This window comes from Pholcus phalangioides, unplaced genomic scaffold (genome assembly GCF_987345545.1).
Source record: "Pholcus phalangioides strain wild (caught in Gottingen) unplaced genomic scaffold, Ppha-v1.0 ptg000017l_1, whole genome shotgun sequence".
NCBI lineage: Eukaryota > Metazoa > Arthropoda > Arachnida > Araneae > Pholcidae > Pholcus > Pholcus phalangioides.
The window spans coordinates 60,135,594-60,161,726 of record NW_028301610.1 but is presented as its reverse complement, the minus strand read 5'-3'; the positions used below and the strand labels follow the sequence as shown (position 1 = coordinate 60,161,726).

Sequence of the window (26,133 nt, the reverse complement as noted above, 5' to 3'; positions counted from 1 at the left end):
TTTTCGAATAGTGATGAGAATAAGAAAAGGCTAAAAATAATCTACTGTATCCGATATGACTGGTGTCAACTAAAGAGTGGACATGACATTTTAACTTTTATTCTTTCTCGCACCAATTTTCTCAGAAGCATCTGTGTATTCAATAAAATAATAATACTTTTATAAAAAAAAGGGATAAATAACATGAAAAAAAGTTAAAACTCATAAAAATGATAAAAATGTTGAAACTCATAAAAATGATAAAAATGTTAAAACTCATAAAAGTGATAAAAATGTTAAAACTCATAAAAATGATAAAAATGTTAAAACTCATAAAGATGATAAAAATGTTAAAACTCATAAAAATGATTCAAAAAAAAAATAATCAAAAAATTATCAAAATCTTTGATATTGCAATCATCTGTATCCATACTACCTTTTCTATTGTGGCTCTTGTTTGGGGGGTGGGAGAACAAATCAACTAGTTGACTAGCACATAGTTTTTAGGTTGAATCCTTTGAAACCACTGTGAAAATCTATGAAAAACTAAAAGAACGACATGGATCCCATTTTGTTGAATTTGTGAAAATAATCTAAGAAGAATGACTTATATATAAGTATATATATAGAAAACCCATTTCGTTTTATACTGTGATATCCGGAGTACTTTACGACAACAGCTGAAAAAATCATTTCATTTCGTTAAATCTTGGAATTTTATGTGAACGTAAAATTGTCGTGTTTCTTTTGCATTTTTCATCATAAATTAAGAAATTTCCCTTATATATTGTGTTTGTATGTGTTTTTTCTGTGCTTATTTTTTATTTGACAGTAATTTTGTCTTGTGTTTTTTTATATTTTTTTGTTCATTTTGTAAATATTTTATTTATCCCTTAATAACAATGTAATTTTTTTGATCGTCGGTACAGGCATTTTTCTCTAGATGGCATATATGTTTCTCATAACTCAATTTTTTTCTGTATATATAAAAATAATAAATTTAATTTCATTTGAAATAGAATGTGTTAAAATTAGTAAAAGATAGTAAATTGAATGAGAGAAAACAGCTGAGAATTCGTTCATCTCGAGAAATTGAATATGTCGGAATTAAAGATTGGAAACCAAAAAACTGATTTTGGAAAGCATTCACAGTGAGAACTTTTATGAAAGAAACAATGGATTAACACTGAATAGTTAGGGAGGAATAATGTGTTCAGTTGGTCGTTCTAAGCGTTCCCTTTGAAAGTAATAAGTGTCACTCACGTAGGTCACGTTCTTAGTCACGATATAACATGCGATTTAGAAACAGTAAAAAAGGACTTTCATTTTGAAGTCTTGCTGGCTAAATATTCCTTGTGGATTATTTTTTTTTTTGAATCATCTTTATGAGTTTTAACATTTTTATCATTTTTATGAGTTTTAACATTTTTATCACTTTTATGAGTTTTAACATTTTTATGAGTTTCAACATTTTTATCATTTTTATGAGTTTTAACTTTTTTTCATGTTATTTATCCCTTTTTTTTATAAAAGTATTATTATTTTATTGAATACACAGATGCTTCTGAGAAAATTGGTGCGAGAAAGAATAAAAGTTAAAATGTCATGTCCACTCTTTAGTTGACACCAGTCATATCGGATACAGTAGATTATTTTTAGCCTTTTCTTATTCTCATCACTATTCGAAAAAAACATGCCTCTCGTGGTAACAATGTCTGCTAAGGAACGTAAAATTCATGAAAAAAACTCGAATAAACATATAGATATAATATTTTATAGTACGTAAGCCGGAGTAACTTCCCGGATTGATAAACATAAGAAATATTTTCAGCAGAAATGTAAGAAACATTGATATTTCATAAAACGGCAGGAAATGAATATTTTCTTAAGTTATGAAAATTTTGTTCATTGAGACATGTCAGAGACACGGTTTTTATGCGCAATTCAACGTAAATACAGTTTAACACTAGAAAGACAACATCTATTTTTCATAATGAAGCATATTAATTGCTGAAATCCCGCTAGCATTTGTAACTTCCAGTGGAGATCGTAATAAGTACAGAGTTATGCAAGACGTGCCAAAGGATAGCGCTGTGACGGCCCAGAGAAATTTTTTTAGCCGCGAAGAGACCGGGAAAGCCTTGATCGGGATCATCGTTGTGTCCGTGATTATAACTATCACTTTATCTAGCCTTGCACTGTATGTGTACGACGACCCCAGCTTCAAATTTAGAGGAAACTGTTCTCGTTCCCAACCTCATGGTGATGGTGTTTTTTTTTCACGAAATGTAATACAATTTACGACATTCGCGTTTTTGTCAATAACACACCGACGATAAAAGGAATTAATTTAAATTAAAAACAAATGTATAAACTTATCGAGCATGCGATCGATATCTTGATATGCATAAATATTTGAACTGAATAAACTTGTAGTCTGTCTCATTTTTTGAACTACGCGTGAAGATTTTTCATATAACATTTTAATAAAAGGAAAAAAAAAAAAAAAAAATATATATATATATATATACACAATATATATAAACAATTTTAAGTGAATAAAAGTGTAATAATATAATAAATAAAAATCGAATGGTTACAAATATAATACAAATAAAATAACAAAGATAATGAAAAAACGATATAGATGAAACAGTAATGATAAAAAAATAAAGAAAATAAAATGTTGACACAAAGGTAATAAAAATGAAATAGATAAACGATGAAACATTAAAAAATAAAATTTTGAATGATTGAAAAATAAACGAAATGAAAAGAATATGATGACACTAAGATAATAAAAATCAAATAGATAAAATGAAGAAAAATTAAAATTTTTGAATAAAAGTTTGAATAATTAGTAAAAGTAAAATATAGAATAAGTTGGAAAGGCTTGAATTTAAAAAAAATAATATCAATGGAAATAAAGTGAAATAAATAATTTTTAAGTGGTTGAATGGAATATAAAAATAAATTAAATGAGAGAAAAAATAAGCTAACACTGAAAATAAAATGATGACACTAAGATAATAAAATCATATAGATAAAATAAAGAAAAAATTAAATTTTCGAATATAAGTTTGAATAATTAAATAGAGAATAAGTTGGAAAAAGTAAAATAAAGTGAAATAAATAAATTTTTAAGTGTTTGAAATGAATAAAAATAAATTTGTTAAAATAAAAGCATGAGTAAAGTGATATAATGAAAAACTAAAAGTAGATTTACATTTGAAAAACAACAAAGATAGTGAAAAAACGATATAGATGAAATAATAACGATAAAAAATAAAGAAATGAAAAATAAAATGTTGATACAAATATAATAAAAATCAAATAGATAAACGATGAAACATTAAAAAATAAAATTTTGAATGATTGAAAAATAAACGAAACGAAAATAATATGATGAAACTAAGATAATAAAAATTAAATAGAAAATATTAAAGTTTTTGAATAAAAGTTTGAATAATTAAATAGAGAATAAGTTGGATAAAATAAAATGAAATAAATAAATTTTTAAGTGTTTGAAGTAAATAAAAATAAAATAAAACAAAAGTGATAAAATAAAAGCCACGAATAAAGTGACATAATGAAACACTAAAAATATATATAAATTAAAAAAATAATATCAATGAAAATAAAACAAGTGAAATAAATAATTTTTAAGTGGTTGAATGGAATATAGAAATAAAATAATAAAGTGCGGGAAGACACAATATGTTTCTTATTTATGTGGTATGAGAAGCAATATGTTTAAAGCATGCGTGTTTTATGGGTGTTGTTACAAATCTCGTTTCGTTATGGAAGGAAATATAGAAATGTTGACAATGAAAACTTTTATGTGTGTGTGTGTGTGCATATTCTCTTATTTTTTGTATTTAATTTCCTAAATACCCGAAGAAGAGGGGTAAAAATAATAACGCCTGGGAAGTGAGCGTTTTTTTTGGATCATGTTTGATTAACTTGAATATTTGTTTATAAAAAGGCTCTTCTCGAAGCAACATAATTTGAACACTAATGGTTAATTAGCATCATCAACCAAAAACGAACTATATCTTTTCAACTTGGGGATTGAAAACAGCTAGAGAAAAATCTTGGTTAGTTTTGTGCCATAATTGGCATTTTCGCCGTAATTTGGCGACTTAATTTTTTCTCTTTTAAATTCATTTCTAATACAGCACCTTCATGCCCAAAGAGAAAATCGGGACATCTGATAAAAGTTCTTTGTTATAACGACGTAGTGAATAATTTTCACGAAATTTATGTATCGGTAGTGCTGCCACCTAGTATGGTCATTAATGTGATCAACATCTTGAGAAAATTTTTTAAAATTTATTTTAAAAAAAATTTGTGGAAAATTAGTGTGAAAATAATTGAGAAACAGTAGAGATGGTTCACGATATTCACCCTTTTCACCAATAACTCCGTGGACGAGTGGTAGCCTCGATCATAGGCATACTTTGAGATCATCAAAATTAGGAGCGATGTGTTTGTCATAGGAGCGTTGTTTTTTTAATATACTTTTTTTTAAATGTGCTATACGCACTATTACTTTTATTTTTTTATACTTATTTCATAAGGCCTAGCAAGTCTAATTGGTTCGGTGGCTAGCACACTAGCCTGGAGAACGAAGTACTTTATAAGCTGCCATGGGTTCGAAAGGTCTCTGAAAACAGTTTTTTTATTTCCAAATAAATCGGACCAACCGCGATTTTGAAAATATATCCGACATTTCTCCCAGACAGGTAGTCTGGTTCGCAAGGTGCGAGATCCGGAAAATATATCGGACATTTTCCAGGCGACAGGAAGTCTGGCTCGAAAGGTGCGAAATCCGGCTAAAAAAAGGAAGTCGGTCAAAAACGCGCGAAAATAGGAAACATTTCCGGTGGCGCCATCTAGTGGCGGAAATAGTCATAGCCCCAGAGCGAAGCAGCATAATTTGTACACTAATGATTAATTAGCGTCATCAACGTAAGGAAAGAAAAGCAGCATTATCATCATCCCCCCCCCCACGAAGAGGAAGGAGGGGGAGGAGCGATGAGACCTGAAGGTCAGAAGGAAGGACCATCACTAGTGAGCGTGCCGAAAAATTACGCCAAACCGCCCCAATACTACTCACGTGACCAACCAGCATGTCGGGTAACCATGGTAACAGATACATGTTTACTTCGATCAACCCAATGTCAAATTAACGTGGAACATTATTTTTGTTAACGATAACAATTTCTTGTATAGGGTCAACAATATTGCATAAATAGATACTATAGCTAATTAAGGAACGTATTGGTAAGTGTCGGTGGTCCAGTGGTCAACGGTGTGGATTGTCATCCTGAAGTACCAGGTTCGAACCCAGGTCTAGACCACCTAACACTTTTAAAATTGAAAAAAAATGGATGATTAAAATCAATTAAAATAGTGCTGCCATCTAGTGGCGACATGGACAAGTCCATCCAAGAAGGGTCACGTGATCGCAAGTTCAGTAACGTGGTCACGTGACAACAAGTGTTCTGTAGGGAGAGGGATTGAATGAGTAGCGCCCTCTGGGTCACGTGAAACCCATAGTGGAACAACACGACCAACCAATATGGCCGCCACGCCCCCCTCCAAAACTACCTCCGTCCAACAACACGGCCCACTTGTGGTCAAGGCCGTCCATAGGCGCTATCCTACTTGGGGCCAAGGAAGATGATGTCACGCCCCCCTCCAAAACTACCTCCGTCCAACAACACGGCCACGCCCACTTGTGGTCAAGGCCGTCCAGAGGTGCTATCCTACTTGGGGCCAAGGAAGATGATGTCACGCCCCCTCCTAAACTACCTCCGTCCAACAACACGATTTTGGGACACGCCCACTTGTGGTCAAGGCCGTCCAGAGGTGCTATCCTACTGGTCATACTACTAATACATGTTACCACTTGATGGTACATTACATGCTGCGTCTAGTCGTTTTTGCTTTTAGTCCAACATCCAAAAAATTTATATTTTTAGATGCAGCATATAGATGGAGCACTGTTTTAAATTGCACTCCTCTGTTGCCATGAATTTTTATTTTAATTTGAATAATTTTTGATTTTTTTAGTTGACTATTCTTTTTTCCATACTAATTTTTACTAGCATTTATCAGAATGCGTCATTTTTTGATTGATTCCTTGGTAAATTTTTCACTCTTTTTTTTACTGTTATATGATAACAATAAATTTGATTTGATTTGATTTGAAAAAATACAAATACAAATACAAATACAACACCACAACAGGCAAATTGCCCAACGAGGTGGCTGACTTAAGAACATCATGTATCTCCGAGCCCTTTTTTACCCTACCTACTAGTATATAAAAATAGTATATACGTATCGCGAGAGACTGTTGAAACTTCAAATTCTTAAATGGGGGATGGGGGGAGGGTGATAGCATTTTCGAGGGGATATTTTGGTGACAGCCCTGCTTTGTACTGATCGGTCAGCCAATGAAGGATGCAGGAAGGTCGTAATTACAAATCAATGTCGAGATTGCTTGACAAGATATGCCAACCGACTTTCAAGAAAGGCCAAAAACCAATATAAATTTCATTGAAATGAAAATCTGGTGATTCTAATGAAAGTTTTCGATTTTAATTTTTGTTATAGTAGTTTTCTATAAGTTGTAAGAATTTTAATCACCTTAAAAAGAAAGTCATTTTGAAGGTAAGTCATTTCTTTCGGTTTTTCACAGTCCTCGACGTTAATCTTGAATAAGAATTAAACAAAACCTATCGAATTTTGCTGCTTATAATCCGCAGATGTAAACTTCAATAGTGTGAGGAAAAAAAGCCACCATGTATAGTTCGAAGTCGTATATACAGGGTGATCAGCGAATAAGCCCTTATTTCAAAATTAAATATCTCTACAACAAAGATCAATAGAATTATGCGGTAAACGGTACGTTTATTGGCAAAACTGTAAGAATGTTGTACAGAAATTTTGAAAATTTAGTTTTTTTTTTAATTTTTTAAAATTCAAAAAAAAAAAAAAAAACTGGAGATTTTGGGGTTCCGAAAACCCTCATTTGTGTGAAGAGAAACCACTGCATTCGCCTAAAGTTACTGCATGGGCTGCGGTATGCGCCAGAGGCATTATCGGCCCCTTCTTCGTGCGAGAAACGATTACTACTGAACGTTGTTACAATTTTGGAACAATTTGTCAGCACACATGGCGCATACCGCAGCCCATGCAGTAACTTTAGGCGAATGCAGTGGTTTCTCTTCACACAAATGAGGGTTTTCGGAACCCCAAAATCTCCAGTTTTTTTTTTTTTTTTGAATTTTAAAAAATTAAAAAAAAAACTAAATTTTCAAAATTTCTGTACAACATTCTTACAGTTTTGCCAATAAACGTACCGTTTACCGCATAATTCTATTGATCTTTGTTGTAGAGATATTTAATTTTGAAATAAGGGCTTATTCGCTGATCACCCTGTATAACCTAACATTAGAAATTTCATTTATCAATATAAAATCGCTCTCAAGGAGGAGAGGGGTTGTTTAACACTTTTGTACAGAAAATGTCAATTTTTATACTGGCATCTACCCATCTATAAATATTTGAAAAATATATGTTTTTGTAATTAAATTTTTAACGTCATTATGACTAATGAAACCTCTCTCAGAAAAAAAAGTTGTTGATGAGATGCAGTGGTTTATCCACACTCTAAAGCCGCTTGAAAATTAAAAGTCGTCATGCAGCTTTGATCCACACTAAGAAATTCATTTCCGACGTTTTGTTTTTATTTCAACGTAATTTTTTTGAAATGTATAATCCACAGACTATAAGCAGCAGAATAGGGTAGGTTAATTGGGACTTCCATGTGGAAATATGGAAATAAAGTAGTACCTCACATATCCAAATCAAAGAGCCGGGGCAGCGGCAAATCCATTTCGAATAAGAGAAATTTCGGATGCGTATATATGTATATTTGAAATGAGGTTATTTGGAGCTGATGAAGTACGGTACATGCGTTGAATCGGTAAAGCATATCGGTTATGCATAATCACCAATCGTCTCGGTAAGTTTGATAAATTTTGCAACATTTATCACTTTTACCAGCGATTATGTATAATCCTTTTAGACCCTGTATGCACAAACGTGCGAGTTGCTTTCTTTTCACTTCCGATTTTTTTTTTAACCTCAGGGATGTTCACACCAAACTTTAAGTACTCTGCGTTATCGTTGAGATTAAGCTGAAGTCCCTGAGGTTATAAAAAAATCTACAGAGAGAAAAACAACTCCTTCCCAGTGCCGTCTTAACGCATGGGTCCACCCGGGCGTGGCCCGGGAGCCTAAAGAATAGAAGGGCCCTCACGAAAATGAGATTTCGTTAAAATTTTCTAGAATTTACTTGGTAGGGCCTCAGAAAAACCACTTGACCCGGGAGCCCATGATGCTCTTAAGACGGCCGTTCTCCAGGGCCGTAGTGTGCTTTCTCGGGGGTAGTCTTTCCTTGGAGTCTCCTTGAAATGGTTATACTCGAGAAAAAGAAGGAGTTAAAAGCGCCCTCCCCCCCCCCCCATTCCACTCGGGGCACTGCCCAAGTTGCCTCAGAATAGTTACGGTCCTACCCAAGTTGCAAGGCCAGGTGCTTTTGCTGGTGTTTGCCTGCCTCTTCCGTTTCTTAGTACTGGGTCTGAAAGGGATCATTTCAAATGAAGTTCATGAGTTTTATAAATATGAAAGAAATCATACGGAAAAATATCACTTCAATTTAACCACTTTTATTATCAGTTTAGCCCGTACGTGTGCGTGCACTACACGGATTTTATCATAAAATTCAATTACAATAAGTATGAAGAAGATAGATCCTTTGTGATGAGTACCCTGCGTAAATGTGTGACGTTTTGTTTTTTATGTTTTTAAATCTCTTAATTAAATCAAACAAGTTGGTTTGTATGATTGTTTACAAGTTAAATAGCAGTAAACCCGTTGTAGGAAGAAAGATTTTCTGACTGATTCGTCCTTTGATATCCAACCAAGAGGGGAGGCGATGAGGACGATCACCACACCAAGAGTCTGATAATATAGTAGAATGAATCTGTCTGGTATTTTACGGGACAGCAATGACGAGCAAAAATTGCCTCCTCCAACACAACACTCTGGATCCGCACCTGGGGGAGGGGGAAGCTGACTACTGTTTTTGCACTGGTCACCACTAGGTCTAAGACCGGCCCTGCCGGTGTGTCTCTTTTAACACGGTAATATATACATTTTAACTATAAAATGTATAGGAACCAATCGCGACCGAAGCCATATGTCGTATAGATATGAAAGTCGTATAAACGAGATTCCATTGTATATCGTACCTCCCCATTAGTGAACAAAAATTTTTTTATCCCATGGATGTCCGTTATCCAGAATTTCTACCGTAGAACCTCACCCAGTGTAAGATAAAGAAAAGAAAGTTCGGTTTTTTTTTTGGTCAGGGGCGTCGGAAATGTTTCGAAACTGTGTGTGCTCGTCTTTAGTTTTTTTTAATTTCTGAATCAATTCTGGGGGTGCTCGGATCCATGCCACAAATTACCGTGGGTTCTTGAGCACCCACAGCACCCCCGGCTCCGACGCCACTGGGATTGGTGGAGTTGGCAGGGGAATTACCAGAACACGGAATTTCGCTATTTTTTGTCAAAAATTCACATTTATCAACTTAAGCATTTTCACAGGATAATTGCTGAATTGGTAGCGATTATGAAGTTAGTCAACTTTTTCGCCACCTCGTTGGGCATTTTGTCTATTCTGGCCTTTGTTATTTGTATTTCGGTTTATGAACTTAGTTCGTTCCTGATGTCCGTCCGTAAACAGAATTGTTCACAAACCGAAATAATATTTCCCATAGGAATCAATTTAAAATGAGCTGATCCGTTCCTGGGACTCCAGAGCCTTCTAGTTTCCCCCCTTTTACAACAGCTCCTGTGCATATAAGTTATGTTAATCATTATACCAACACTGAAAAAATTACCATAATTCGAAAGAGATAAAATGCAAACGGAATGAAAACGATGTCAGGGCAAAGTCTGGTTTCCGTTTTATATATCATCTATAATTTCACTGCCAAAATCTTCAAAATCTCCGATTGCAACACCTTCTGGTCACAAAATTACTCCAAGCCAAATTGATGGCTCTGTAAATCTGAACGCACACCGGTTAGACAATACAAGGCCAGACAGCTTTATACAAATACAAAAACAACGCCACAACAGGCAAATTGCCCAACGAGGTAGCTAATAAAAAGATGCCCATAACAAATATGGATGTCATATATTTCAAAATCGATGTTACGGCCCTGTTCGGAGAAGTATCGTTTTCCAAAGACTCAGAACAAAAACCAACATGATGGAAGCAGTTTCGAATCGTGCACTCGTGACTGACTTCCATGCCGAATCAATCATTTCAACAGCATCTAAGACAAATTTTTGAATCCATCCCAACCTCCACAAAATCACATATTTTTTGGTCTGTAATTTTCGGTAAAATGTTTTCATATTTAAGGTAATTCCTTGATTCAGTGGTAGTGAAATTGCTGTTGAATCAGGTGGTAAAAGCAAAATTTGATTGCTGAAATGTCCGTTATTTTTAGATGAGACAAGCTTAGTAATTTTTTTCACTTTGATTTGTGTATGACACAACGCACCGATTAGTCATACAAATTGAAACGTTGCACGATACAAAAATCAATGTAAACAACAATGAATAATATTGTCTAAAACTGTTTTGTCTTATCTTGTCTAACTGGTGTGCGCCCAGCCTGAAAGCTTCCTCACACGAGGATACTGAAATCAAACTCGAGTACCCTCAACTTGCGAGTTGAGTTGACTTGAACAAGTCGAGTTGCCGTTTTCCCTCACACGGCGCTACTAAAAACAAAGCCCGGGAAAATGAGTAAAAACGACACAGTTCACCTCCTTATCTCCATGTACATTATGAACGGGGTAGAAAAAATTAAAACTTTTAGTGATTCTAGCAGCGATGAAGATTATATTATGAAAGAAATTATAAATAATTATCATACTCCTACATCAATGGTTCTCAAACTTTTGTCACTTGCAGAGTGTCCCTTGTCAAATCCATAGTTCACCTGCAGCTCCCAAGAATAGTTCAGTGGATATTTTCACTTATAAAAGAACCCCTTCAAAGCACAAATAAATATTGTACCGGATAATTTTCCACAAGACTTCGAGATTGCAAAACAAGAAGCGGTTCGACGGACAAACACAGATTTATTTACAGAACAGCAATTTACACGTATTTACAAGCTAATCAGAGAGCTTGATTAAACAACTTTCTCGTAAAGTTTAAACACAACTGACTGTTCAACGAATCTCTATTCGAGTCTCTCTGAGCCTGCCATCTTGTGAGCGCCACGATATTTATAACCCCTGGAGAAACTTCGAGAAAAAGAACATTCCACAAAATTCTATTTCACAGTTTCCTAGTCGGCAGCTCCACCGTACGGAGGGGTTGAACCAATGTCTGGAGGGGCGGGACTTTCTGGAATGTTCTCAGCAATAGCATCCCTCTCCGATAAACTGAAACCGACATCAACCGATTTCGATATTTCTGAGAGCCATCGAACAAATCGCGCCATCTATCGCCTACAGATCGTAACAATATCATAAATCAATATCTCCAGCTCATTGCGACTTTCCTGTCACCCATCGTACAACCTCAACTGACGAAAATATGGAAAAATATTTCTGAATCGCATTACTCTGTTCGACTAGCATGCAATGTCACCGCCGGAGCATGGGCGGAGATACGGGGGGAGGGGCGGGGGGGCATTGTCCCTCCCCAGCGTCAAAAGTGGAGTCGACTGACCTAATGTATATATGAATTGACATCATCATCATCGTACCCCCCCCCCCCAGCAAATAATGACCGTGCCCCCCCCAGACTCCAGATCTAAATCCGCCTATGCGCCGGAGACTCCGTCGCGTAAGGTATTTCGTCACCAATACGCCGATATCCTCGTGTGAGGAGCTCCATAGAAATATACGGATATGTTGGATCGCTTGGATACCTATTCATCAGTCATAAGCCTTCAGTATCTCCGTGTGATACCCTTAGACACTTACTGCCAAGCTTTGTAAATAAGAACTATGTAATGTAGGATAATAAAGTGATGTTTCCAGAAGATATACTGACTGTTAGTTCTGTCAGATATTATTGCAAAACATGTTTGAAAAGTTCTTTTCTTCAGCGAGCTTCACATAGTTTAAACATTAGCGGAGAAATGGGGAGGGGGTATGGGGATGCCTCTCCAACGTCAATGACGGAGTCGGCATATGCATACACATGTTACCGCTAAAGCTCGAAAGCCGTTAATGTGCACATTACCTAGCTAATCTGCAGATTAACTGATTCGATACCTAGATAATATGTAGAATAATTGATTTCTGCACTTTAGCGGTAACATACATATGAATTGGCATCATCATCATGCATCTCTCCTTATCGTGCCGCCCCCCCCCCCACACCAACCTTTCATGTCTATCTCTACCTATGGCATAGTTTCCCAACCTTTTCTGTCAAATCGCCCCCTTCTTTGGAAATTTTTTTCACCGCCCCCCAACGCAATCTAACCCATAGGATCCTATGTTATACTCGTAGCTTCTACCACCCCCCCTGGAACATTCCATCGCCCCCAAGGGGGCGTTAACGCCCACGTTGGGAATCACTGACCTATGGCATGGGCGGAGATACGAGGGGGGTGCGGGGGGCATTGCCTCCCCCCAGCGTCAAAGGCGATGTCGACTGATCTAATGTACGAAGTTTTTAACAACTGGATGTTGCGAAGATATATTTCGGAAAGAGAGAAAATTCAACTGCCCCTGCGGGGAATCGAACCCACTGTAGTCTAGTGGTCTAGGGCGTTCACCCGGAAAGTGAAAGGACGTAAGGACGTGGGTTCGATTCCCCGCAGGGGCAGTTGAATTTTCTCTCTTTCCGAAATATATCTTCGCAACATTCAGTTGTTAAAACCTTCGTATGATAGCGGAGAGTGACGTCATCCTTGTGATCTAATGTATATTGTATATATGAATTAAGGGTGTGGGTCATAATCCCGACAGACGAAATCCCGACAGACGAAATCCCGACAGGTCAAAATCCCGACAGGGTCGAAATCCCGACAAGTCAAAATCCCGACACGGTCAGAATCCCGACAGGGTCGAAATCCCGACAGGGTCAAATTCCCGACACGGTCAAAATCCCGACAAGTCGAAATCCCGACAGGGTCAAATTCCCGACACGGTCAAAATCCCGACACGGTCAAAATCCCGACACGGTCGAATTTAAAAATTCAATTTCGCCGTATAAGCCGCACTTCGCGATTTCTGTCGGGATTTGAATTTCTCGCGGCGAGGGGCGTTGGGGCGCCGATGAGAATGATAAATTGCGATCAAATAAATTTTTCAAATTTTAATTTCGTCGTATAAGCCGCACTTCGCGATTTCTGTCGGGATTTGAATTTCTCTCGGCGAGGGGCGTTGGGGCGACGATGAGAATGGTGAATTGCGATCAAATAAAATTTCCAAATTTTAATTTCGCCGTATAAGCCGCACTCCGCGATTTCTGTCGGGATTTCCGTTTGTCGCTGCAAGGTTTGTGGCGCATACCATGATCAATGGAGATCAATAATTTGGAAATTCATTTACTTTTCCAACTTGGCGAAAAGCAAAGGATTCAGGGTTGTCTTTTTCTGGCATTTATCGATTTTTCTATCATCCACAAACACTGTTATTCCTTATTATTTTCTTTGAGAATTTTTCGAAATTCTTTCTCGCTCAAATTTCAAATAGACTTAAAATGTCAAATGATATTGCACAAAGTTAGACCGTTTCATGAAGATCTTAATTTAAAATTTTCAAGGTTTTCGAAAGCAATGTAATAGTAGAGAAATATTTTTATTCATATGTATAAAATTACATGTCTTGACAGCTTAATTCACTGATTCATCGCCGAGCCGCAACCACTGAAGGTCAGGCCCGTATCTAGAAATTCCATTCGGGGGGGGGGGGGGGGGACAAGGTGGTCAAATAATATATTTGGCCATGTTTTACCATATTTCAATCATTTTCTCTCATTTCGAAGGGACCGGATCCCCAATTCCCCCCTTCTCACTACGAAGCTATAAACATAAAATTCTGTCAGTAGTTTTATTTTATACTGTTGATACTCCCAAAAAAATTTCTTAAAATTCTATCTCTAAGTTGGTCTTAAGGCTTTGAAGAGAGTATGCAAATTGTGTGGTAGTGTAGTTGCATACAGGGCGTCCTTTAAGAGTTAGTACAGCCATTGTCTTCTCAACCATCCGTGGTAGAGATGATTTCAGTTTGAAAAAATGCTCAAAAGGCGTTCAAAAATTACCCTGTACCAGTTTTGAGAGTGAAAACACAGTGTGTAACAAAATAAAAAAATATAAATTTTTAAAACTTCTAATTATAAAGTGACTGCACCGTATCTCCTGAGACCAACAACAAAAATCTAAGTTGACAAGTACAATGTTCGCCGAGATATTTGAATTCAAAATTCGAAGGAAAGGTGGAAAGGACAGCATAAATTTGGGGAAGGAGCGTTGTCGATTAGTTTTTGCTGTCTTTTCATAACTTTTCTCCAGTTTTCGAATTCAAATATCTTAGCGAATATTGCACTGACAAACATGCAATTTTTCTGTTGGCATCAGGAGAGACAATGCAACAACTTTCAAATTGGAAGTTAAAGGACGGGAAATCAAAGAAAAATTTAGATTTTTTTGTTTTGAGCCACACACACTGTATTTTCCGAGGATGATATCACTTTCCGCTATCTATACGAAGGTTTCAACGGTTGGCTGATGCGAGATGAAGTTAGGAACGAAAAATTCAGCTGTGCTCTTGCTAGGAATCAAACCCACGTTCTCGAGCTTTCTGGGTGAGCCCACTAGACTACAAAGGCAAAGAATATCAATTTTTCCTTGGAACTTGTATGCGATGAACGGTCGGACCTAACTCAGGCCTCTGGAATCACGAAGTGTGGCTTATACGGCGAAATTAAAATTTGAAAAATTTATTTGATCGCAATTTATCATTCTCATCGGCGTCCGAACGCCCCTCGTCGCGAGAAATTCAAATCCCTACAGAAATCGCGAAGTGCGGTTTATACGGCGAAATTAAAATTTGAAAAATTTATTTGATCGCAATTTATCATTCTCATCGTCACCCCAAGGCCCCTTGCCGCAAGAAATTCAAATCCCGAGAGAAATCGCGAAGTGCGGCTTATACGGCGAAATTAAAATTTGAAAAATTTATTTGATCGCAATTTATCATTCTCATCGGCGTCCGAACGCCCCTCGTCGCGAGAAATTCAAATCCCTACAGAAATCGCGAAGTGCGGCTTATACGGCGAAATTAAAATTTGAAAATTTATTTGATCGCAATTTATCATCCTCATCGTCACCCCAACGCCCCTTGCCGCAAGAAATTCAAATCCCGACAGAAATCGCGAAGTGCGGTTTATACGGCGAAATTAAAATTTGAAAAATTTATTTGATCGCAATTTATCATTCTCATCGTCACCCCAAGGCCCCTTGCCGCAAGAAATTCAAATCCCGAGAGAAATCGCGAAGTGCGGCTTATACGGCGAAATTAAAATTTGAAAAATTTATTTCATCGCAATTTATCATTCTCATCGGCACCCCAACGGCCCTCGCCGCGAGAAATTTAAATCCCGACAGAAATCACGAAGTGCGGCTTATACGGCCAAATTGAATTTTTAAATTCGACAGTGTCGGGATTTTGACCTGTCGGGATTTCGACCCTGTCGGGATTCTGACCGTGTCGGGATTTTGACTTGTCGGGATTTCGACCCTGTCGGGATTTTGACCTGTCGGGATTTCGACCCTGTCGGGATTTTGACCTGTCGGGATTTCGTCTGTCGGGATTGTGACTTGTCGGGATTCGTCTGTCGGGATTGTGAACGGAACCCATGAATTAACATCATCATCATCATCGTGCCCTCCCCCAGGAATAATGACCGTGCCCCCCAGACTTCCAAGTCTATCTCCGCCCATGACCTATGGTTTAAAATGACTTGCTGATCCTTAGAGAAGCCGTATTTGGTGGCGCGAACTTTATTCTGATGAAATGCAATTCTTCAACCAAATTCTGTCGAGAAAAAAATGTAATCCTAGACTTCTGAAATATGGTGCTTTCAGGATTTATAGACAGTTTTGTGTGTTCGTAACCAAGACTAGTACGTAAACCGAATTATTCGCAAACCACGATGTTCGTAAACCGAAGAATGTAAAGATTCCGGAAATATCGGTCATATGGTCAGTCTAATCATAACGAACTTCCACCATGATTTTCACCCGTAATATATGGGACATATGGTCATATTTTTAAAATAGCATATTTGATGTCGCTAGTCGCTTTTCCACGTGGCACGTTGGCAACGACAACACTGCACTTTAAAAATACAAATTTTTCTGTGTATGTTCAGTTGTTGCAACGATTAGTGAAGTGATCATGGTGCCAACAATGGATTGTTTATTTATTTAAAATGAAAATGATATCTTCCAAGTTGCATCGAATTAGCTCTCGTGAGTTTTTCATGTTTCTAGTGTACGTAATATCAGATCAATGGATTTTAAAACTTGATATGCAAACATACATGTACATATATTGCCGATCGTAAGCATAATTGAATCTTATTCTATGAAGTTGTGATTGTTTTTTCAATGTCACATTTTTAAATTGAAAGAATTTCATAAAATTCATGCGACATACATGATGGAAAATCAAATTTTCACACTAGTAATGTAATTGGATGGTGCTAGATCCGTTTATTAAGAGGTGGGTGGTTCCCAACTTCTGACAGGGTCATCTTAACGAACGGGCTCATCCGAGCATTACCTGGAAGGAGAGGATCTGAATTGCATGAGGGGCCCTCATGAAAAAGTGACATGGTGCTATGATTTTCAAGGGTCGTGTAAATAATTACAGAAATTAAGTAGGCAGGTGGGGCCCATAGGGTTGTGAAGAAGGCTCTGAGTCTGATTCACCCATGTCTCTTTACCATGGCTTCTAGGGTAGGATATTTTGCAGGCTCCTAGCCGATTTCTCGCAGGGCTCTTCCATAGTGATTTTACAGTGTGAAAAAGCAAAAAATAATAAGCATTTTCCCAGGTCCCTTAGGCTGGAGCCCTGTCAGAACTACCCTTGAGGGGGCAATGGCGTCAGAGCTGTGGGTGATCAGCATTCATGGTAATTCACGGCACAGGTCTGAGCATCCTTAGAATTGATATGAAATCAAAATTTCCTATATAAAGCTCAAGACAAGCACCCACAGGTTAGCACTACTTCTTGCGCCAAGGGAGGGGGCCATGCTCTTTGGCCTTGATAGGGTTGTATTATCGCATTCCCTGCCTGCAGATGATGAGATCTGACACTGATTTTTGTCCAGATCAAATGTTCCTAATTTCAAACTGATTAAAAATCAGTAATGTCACCTGGAGTAACGGCATTAGAAAAACTTGGATGCACCCAACTCTCCAAGTTGGACAACAAATTTTCTGAAAGCATACACTGCCATTGTTATGAGCAAACAAAGAGAAATCTGGTGTCACCATAGAAGAAAGCGTAAAATGTTGTGTGTGGATTTTAGCTCTCGCTGATGGTGAACCTAATTTCCACTTCAGGATTATTTTTTCAGATGACAACATTCCATGTGTCCGACAGGCTTAATAACCACAATAGCCGAATTTAGGGCTCAGAAAATCCCCATACGGTTTTTCAAGTGCAAAGAAACCATCTCAAAATCAATGTGTGTGGTGCGAACATTCATGTGACTGGTCATAGGGCCATTATTTATCCAAGCAACAAAAGGAAGTGCGCTGACATTTTTACAAAAACTTTTTCAGTGTTGCTTTGATTTATGTACTTTCTCATCCTTTCCAACTTGTTGTAAAGTGTAGGAACTAATTATAAATAGGAATATATTTAATTTGGTCACCCTGTAAATTCTCTGGGTTATAAATATAAAATGAGACAAAAGAAAGAGCAACCGTATAATGGAAAGGAAATGGCAAACCTCCAAGCTGAAGAAGATAGTCGACTGAAAAAAACACCAATGGAAGAAAATAACTAACTAGAAGAACTCTAACAGGCTATAAAAGAAATCACCAAGGGAAAAAAAACGATTATTCTATAGCTGTTCCATCACTTTGCCTTGGGGACCCTTGATACTGTTGAGATGGCCTTCCATCATGACAGGATGCAATAATAAATAATAAATAAAGCCTGTTGAATTTTAGAATGATATTGATTGAATATCTCTTAACATGCAGAAAATTTTAAAATGCATGATGTCATCTGGTATTTGCATCATCCATTGTACCTCCTCCCCCATGGTCTCCACAAGAGTGTGGCTGACATGGCTCTAGCCCAGGGGCCAAGGATAATTCTTATTTTTTTTGTTTTTTCACAGTATAAATTCACCATATAAAGAGGCTCAAAAGATCCCAGCCTAGAGACTGCTTAAGGATTTAGGAAGTACCCCCTCAAAGTTAGGTTCCTGTGTTAGCTCCTGATCATTTTAGGTATTAATATGAGATACTAATACCAAACTATGCTCAGTCACCATAGGTGTAAAGTTATTGGAAATATTGGGAAGGCTTAAAAATATAGGGGTGAGGGGGGCTCGCAATCACCCTCAAACGAAATTTTTCTATGTGTGATTAATAGCTCAGGCAGAACAAATAAGCTTGGCTCCTAAAATATTTGGTTGGTGCCTAGATTTTTTTCTCAATTTGTCAAACCCTGATTTATGTTTGCAAATGAGAAGTATATTTACTAAGTGAGAGAATTTTTGTTTTGTTTCTATTGTTCTGATCATGTCCTACCATATTGTTCGCATGGAAAAATGTTATTAGTTTTCATATAACTTTTTTATCTGGATATGCTTTGAAGCTGCAGGAGTGATTTGCATACATTACCCTTTAGCATAGGGCATGCAGAATGCTTGATGATGTAAGTTGTAATTTATACAGTGAATGCTGTATCCATTGTTAGCTGAAAATTAATCCATTTTCGTCTCTAGGTCATTCCCACTTCTCAACGATTTTTGTAACTTAACTTTTTTCTGTTACGAAAATTCTCCCATTCTGACTAACAATACCTATAAAGCCTCAATCTGATAATTTTTTCCTTTTTTATTAGTTGGTTTAATGGCTTTCCCGTAGTTGCCCTGTACATTTATCTCATCTTAGCAGTCTAAAATATCAAATGTTTTAATTCTAAGCCTGTTGAAGGTTTAAAATTCATATCTATTATACATATATAGGGTCAGGTGGGGTAAAATGGTCATAAAAAGAGATGTTTTCATCTTTGAAGAGGTATAACCATATGACTTTTTCAAAAATAGGATATCTTTTGGCTGATATTTTACATTACATTCTTAGAGAGTATATTAGCACATTTTTCAAAAATATTTTTTGAGTGTAACAGTTTTTTTTCTGCAACTTTTTAGACCTCACTTTTATGACCACTTTACCCCATGGGGTGGGGTAAAGTGAGTAGTGCATGGGGTAAAATGGTCATACCAAATAATAATGAAATTTTAAGAAAATAGTCAGTGGGCATTGAAATTTTATTTAACACATTTATCAAACAATCATTTTCTACTTTTAAATTTATATTTTTTAATGTACTCTATGGTTATAAATCTTGGCTTCATTAGGATCTTCAAATACAACTGACCTCTTATCTCATCTATGTCCTTATTTTCTGGAAAGGTATAAAAATTCATTATTTTGGCTTTTTCAAGATATTCAACAGATAATAAATCCTTATTAATCACTTGTCTGATAATTTGCATTATTGGTTTTTGTTCTCTTCATGATAAACCAGCACCCCACACACACAGCCTTCTGACATCTTTCATAAAGTTTGAATAGTTATAGATTTGCCTCACATCTTCAAGAAAATTTTTCTTTGGCTATGGGAGTTAAATGTAATTTTCGCATATTTATTTTGTGGCAGTCAAAGTTCAACTATTTCCTTAATTAAGGTTTCTCCTATCCTATCCTAAACATGTTTTCATTTTGCCCTTGAGTTCTGTATTACTCTTTCGTTTACAGCTGAGATTAACGAGGGCAAGGTAGTCAGTATATGGCTTTTTTCAAGTCTCTCATCAGACACAACACTGATATTAGCTAATTTTGACACTTTCTAAGTTCAAGTCAGCCACTCATGAAGTTGATTCTGTATCTTTACTTCCCTTGGTTGTGAATTGTGAAAGTTCAACATCTACAAAAGGGGGGGGGGGGGGTTGTTCACATTGAGCAAGAGATTTCAAGCCTTCAATACTAGTCTCCTTTGCATGGTAACCGTGATTTTCTTCTAGAATCCTTTTGTCTTGACTTGTAAATGATCCATCTTCCTTAAGTCATATGGAATCTTTAACTCATGTTCTTGCAGCTCACATGATATTCTAATGCTCTTTCCAACAGCTAACAATACTAATGGAAGAATGTCAGAGTACTGTTGTATATTCTTTTCACATATAGGTTCAAACACCTACTTCCCAAGTGCATGTTTGCTCTAGAAAAGAAAAAAATTGAACTACATTAAGTAAAAAGTAAATTAAGTAAAAAAAATCTTACATGTTCAATTATATGTTAGGCAAAATAGCTCCTAGCAACTAAGTGTTAGTTAAGCCTAATGCTATGACCACTTTACCCCACATTGTTTAAATTACTATAAAATATGATGTATAATGATTACAACTTACCAGTGCATGGAATAGTGTTCTTGAGATACTTCTGGAGTGCCCTGTACAGCCAATCTATAAAAAGTTTTAGCAACTAAAATGGTAGAGAGAAGTTATTCAGGCACTCAAAAAATGGAACCCGAGCTTCAACAACAAAAAAAATTTTCATTTCCACTAAAATGTTGCTTGGCATTATATTTTAGGTGAAAAACTTTCCTACTAGCAAGTGAAAGTTAAAACAGAAATTTGGTAGTAATATCAATTGAAATTCTCAAGTTATGCCATTTTATGTTCAGTATGACCATTTTACCCCACCTGACCACTTTACCCCACTTGACCCTACTTAATTTTTTTTTCTTAGGTGAACACAGGTGATAAAACTCAGGTGAACAGGACATATGTAGGGGCCAAAATTTGTAGATTTGTGAATTAGAAGGAAGAATAGCTAGCTGAAAGTGAGGTAAGAATATTTTGTTAGATAAAAATCAGTTTGATAATTTAATAGAAAGCGATCTTAGGTTACACTATATTAGCCATGGCTATAACTAGGATTTTTGCTGCCCCCACAACTTTAAAATTTGATAATTTTACAACAGTATTCTTTGTTCTTACCTGACATTGCCACCCCCTAAATTTTGCCACCCGGGGCAGTTGCTCCCTGCCCGTCTCTAGTTCTGGCCCCGATATTAACTATTAATTTGTAAAGAAATCACATTTTGTAACATTCGGGTTTCCTATGAAAATATTTCTGAAATTGGAGTATTTTGTTTTTTAATTTCTACTTTTAAGGTGATAATTTGACTTCATGTGATTTTGCCTTTTACTTTAAATGTGAATGATTTCACCACCAGTCAGAATTATTTCATAGAATGTACCAATTGGAGCCTATGCTCTCACAATCTGTTCCCCCCACCCCACATTCATGCCATGCTTTAAACTCATTCAACCATTGTATTAAAGGTGATAAGCTTTCAGGATATTTATCAGTAGAGCTTAAATAAGAGGGTGGAAAGGTGGTAGGTGAGAGGAAACCCAAAGATAAGACTGCTTCATAATTGTTGAAGAAATCTTGTCTTTTTCCAGATTTTTTTTTTCTTTGTGCATGGAATTCAGTTAGATATAATGCCAACTACCACCACACACACACATACTCTTCCCCCCTCATTTTATCTAATAATTGATCTGCCAGCATGTCTAGTCTCAGAGCCCGCTAAGATTTCAGACAAGAAGGTGTTCCCCTTAATGATGCACTTCCTCATTTGAACTCATATTTCTCCATCACTTCTTTAATTATATTTTGGTTGAAGCAAAAAAGAAATGAATGAGAAAAGTTTGTTTTATGGAAGATTTTTCTGCATCTTTAGACTAGATAATTTGATTGCATCTGACTACACAGCAAAAAAATTTTAGTCTTTGTTAATCAATATTTGGGCAATTACTAAATGCTGTTATTCCAATGAAAGTTTGTTTTTGTTTAAAATATGTATGTAGTGTGTGACTGAAATTTAAATGGAAGTAATTGATTTTCATTAATGAAATGTAAGTACTTTTAGCTTTACATATTTATTTCATAGCAGAGTTAAACAGCATGATTTCATGATGTTGCATTCTATTTAATGAATTCGCCTCTACGTTGTTATTTCATAAATATTGCCACAAGTTTACTAAAATAAGGGTGTTTGTTTAGATGGAGAAGACTTTGGGTCCTCGGAAAGTATTACGAGCTCCTGCATTGAGGAGAGGCAGAGAAATTATACCCTTATCAGATCGAGTAAGTGAGGAAAAAAAGTTATTCATCTTTATGTAAATGGAAAATTTCATTTAATAAAAGTTCAAACAAAAGAAATTGTGACATTGTAATTTAAAGTGCTTAATTAATGGTAATGCAGATAACATTCTTTTAAGGGAAAAAAACAAAAGTAAATGTGGATTATATACCATTATTTAACATGTTTGCTTGTCTTTCCGCTGTTGTAGAATGATACCAGCATTCATTCATACTTTTTAAGAAGAAAGAATTTTCCGTAGCTTGTATAACATTCAAAATTTTTATTTTTTGGATGAATTATGAAAAGTATACTCAAGTTTCTTATTAAACAGACTTCATCTGTTTAGTAAGAAACGTATAACACTTTGACACATTATAAAAGATTTTGAAATTTTAAGAGAGAGCTAAGTAGAATTTAAAGAAATTTATGCTATTACATCATGCTTCATTATTTGTTTTAATATTTTTAAAAATGCGAGTAGACCTAAACATTTAAATTTTGAATCAAGTAATATCTAATCTTTCTCTGGGTGCTGAATAAATAAGATAAAATAATTATAGTATTATTTACAAAAAAATGTTTTACACTAGCACCATTGAATATAGTAGGCTTATTTCAAATAGTATTACAACTACTTTCAAAATATTGTTCTTTGACAGGATGTCAGACTATTTGGCTACCATGTGAGAGTGAATTATTTCAATGTTTCACTAGCATCAGCAATGATGCTAATTCTGTGTTTATATAATTGTCAGGCTGAGCTTTCACTGTTTGTTAATAATGCTATAACCTTTTGATTAGTTGTTTCCATAAATGAGGTGTGGTTTTTTATTAGAGCAGTTTTGTATGCTACTGAAATCTTGATTACGTCTGAATATTCGAGGGTTGTAACTTTTTTTATTTTTGAATGAAATCTGGGTGTTTTTGAATGAAACTTTATGGTCATAGGCAAAAGCATGCTCCACTTTAAATGATTTGTCTGTCTGCCCAATCTACAGTTTCTCTTATTCCTTCAAATTCTAGCCAACACCAATCTTCTTTTTTATGTTTAAAATGCCAGAAAATGAATCTGAACTTACACGGGTAAAGGGCTAATATCCCGGAAGGGTCAGAGCTTGGGTCTGGTCTATTTGACAGACTATGAATCATGCCTACATAATAAGTGTTTAAAGTTTGGTTACACAATTGTTGTTGCAAAAAATATTTTGTCAACTCATCCAATGCTGGTTATACTTCTGGAAAAAGGTAAATGAAAGATATTCTCTTTCTGGGTGGCAAAAATTTAGGCCAAAGACTTTTAATTTATAAGTTTGACTCATTCTTTGATTTTTTTTTTTTTAATTTATTGAATTTTCAGCTCAATTATGAATGTTGGATGAAGTAATGCATGATCAATCCGAAAAAATATCTTCATTAAAATGACCATGTCTATTCAGAGTTGGCAAGTTTTTGCTGTAATGGATAAAACTGTCGTGGCAAAAATAGTTTTTGACAGTGGCAAGAATTGAAAGAATTCAAAATTTGAACTTTTACTTTTATAAAACAAGTTTTGAGAATCCTGACTTTCTTTAGAAAGGTGAAATATTTAAAATAGATTTTTTTTTAACCTCTGGAATGAGCCGATTTCCTTTCAGTTAGACAAAATGGTTGGAGATAAATATGAATAAAAACCATTTCTGTGTGCCAAGCAGGTTGCTCATAATTAAGTTATTAATAAAGCATGTCTTTTCTGAATGAAACCCAACCAGAGGTGCAGGGCAAATCATTGGTAGGGCTGAAAGTTGCTGGTCGTCCTATATATACAGGACTTAGGCACATACACGCGAGAGGAGAGCTCATTGCATTGTTTTTTTCTAAATTATTGGGGGCTTCTGCCCCCTATGAACCCAACAACACATGAATGATAACACAGGAATATAGAGCAATGTCTATAATATAGAGTTCACCCAAGTATCCCCTAGGTCAAACACAGGGAACCAAAACCCAGATTCTGTGCCACATCTGCTTATATTTTCATTCTAATTTATGCCTTTACTCTGAAACACATCTACAGACAACCTTTTAAAAACTTACTAATATGGAACATTTAGAAAAGAGGACTGGTTTTTGGAGTTGTTTCACAGAGTGAGAGTGTAGAAAATTCTTGCTCATTTCATTAGTTTTGATAAGAGTCAGTGCAGTTAGCTTGTTGCAGTCTGAAGTGCTGATCACTAATTGATTGACTAAACTCACAGTATTGTAATTTTCAATTTTTTTGTGAAGATTTTTGTTGAAACTTTTTTCTTTTGATTCTCTTAAATTCTTAAATTAAGAGTTAACATTACAATATCTTACTATTTTAACATCCAATAATATGAGGACTATTTCGAAAGATTGTCAAAAGATATGGTAAAAATCTATAAAAATGTGGAAAATTTGGCCACATGCAAAGTAAAGCTACTACAGCCAGGATGAAAGTATGTAATAGAGAAACGAAATTATGTATAAATCTTTCATTCTGGTTTTTTGTAGTGTTATATAATCTCCCCCCTCCCCCCCATTGCTCAAGTTGAATTTAAATTTTGGTTGTCGTGATTATATCCCAACCTCATAAGAAATGTTATTTTATTCAATAATATTTATGCATAAACAGACAACTGAGAGAGAATGAAAAGGTGAAGAAAAAAGAAAAGTTTTTTTTTTTTTGAGAAAAATGAGCTTGTTAAAAGCATGCTTAACTAATCATCTGGTCGATTAATTTCTCCATCCCCTTTTTTGGAAGTTTGAAGCTGATAAAATATATGTGTTGAATAACACTTTTATGAAAATACATTGAAACTGAGTTCATCATCTTAGCTGTTTTTCAAAATCAACAAAAAAAGTTTAATAATTGAAGTAACTAATAATTAGTTTTCTAAATTATGCTGAAAATCGGCATGACGTCCTATTTCAGCATAGCCAGATGACTGGTTAAACAGTTTTGCTCAAGATATACACCCTGTGCATGAAAGAGCTCTCACAAGTGATATATTCTCTTCAATGATATTATAGAAATATGATAAAACTGAACAGTGAAAAATGTGTTTATCGAAATTGTAGTTCTAACGATTGATAATTTCATAACACTCATAATGTAACATGTAAAAAAAAAAAGTAAAATAGGCCTACAACTTTTGCTGTTTTTTCCGTTTTTGCCACTGTCCATCACCCGGTAAAAGTGAATTTTCGCCGGCAAAAACTCAACCCTGATAGAAAGTAATAGAGCGCTGGAAAGTTCTAAAACCACTAAGTTGAACTGTACAGCGCGGAGAAATCAAATGCAGAAAGGAATGTTCTTTTGATCAAAGCGGACTGTCTTACTAATCACATTCATTGAGACACGCATGTGCTACCATTGTTTCCACTTTCGCAGAAGCCCGAAAACCACAGTGAACACCAACAATACATCCGGAAAATTTAGTACGAAAATGATAGAAAATGGCCGATCTGTAATACAAAAAGCCGAGACTGAACTTGGGTAAAGAAAAAATGTCAGTGTCCGGGTTAGGAATTTTCTATTGCATCAAATAAATACAAAATTTATTCAAATTAATTATTATTATTAATAATTTATTTGGGAAATTCGGTCTCAAGCGTA

At 35.6% G+C, this 26,133-nt stretch overlaps 1 protein-coding gene across 6 annotated transcripts in view; it reads left to right on the top strand.

Moving 5' to 3' along the window:
* Positions 1–16,439: 16,439 nt before the first annotated feature.
* The window catches only part of LOC149074195 (mitogen-activated protein kinase-binding protein 1-like), a 413,671-nt gene continuing 403,977 nt past the window's right edge, over positions 16,440–26,133 (top strand). For 2 of the 6 annotated variants that reach the window (XM_089246851.1, XM_089246852.1), the window contains exons 1-3: positions 16,450–16,579; positions 21,110–21,208; positions 22,436–22,519. In XM_089246851.1, coding sequence (XP_089102977.1) covers positions 22,436–22,519 — 84 coding nt within the window. In that variant the 5' untranslated portion in view covers positions 16,450–16,579; positions 21,110–21,208. Of the gene's footprint in view, positions 16,580–21,109; positions 21,209–21,950; positions 22,288–22,435; positions 22,520–26,133 lie in introns of those variants that run through there. The other 4 variants (XM_089246846.1, XM_089246848.1, XM_089246849.1 and 1 more) reach the window with 4 other exon arrangements.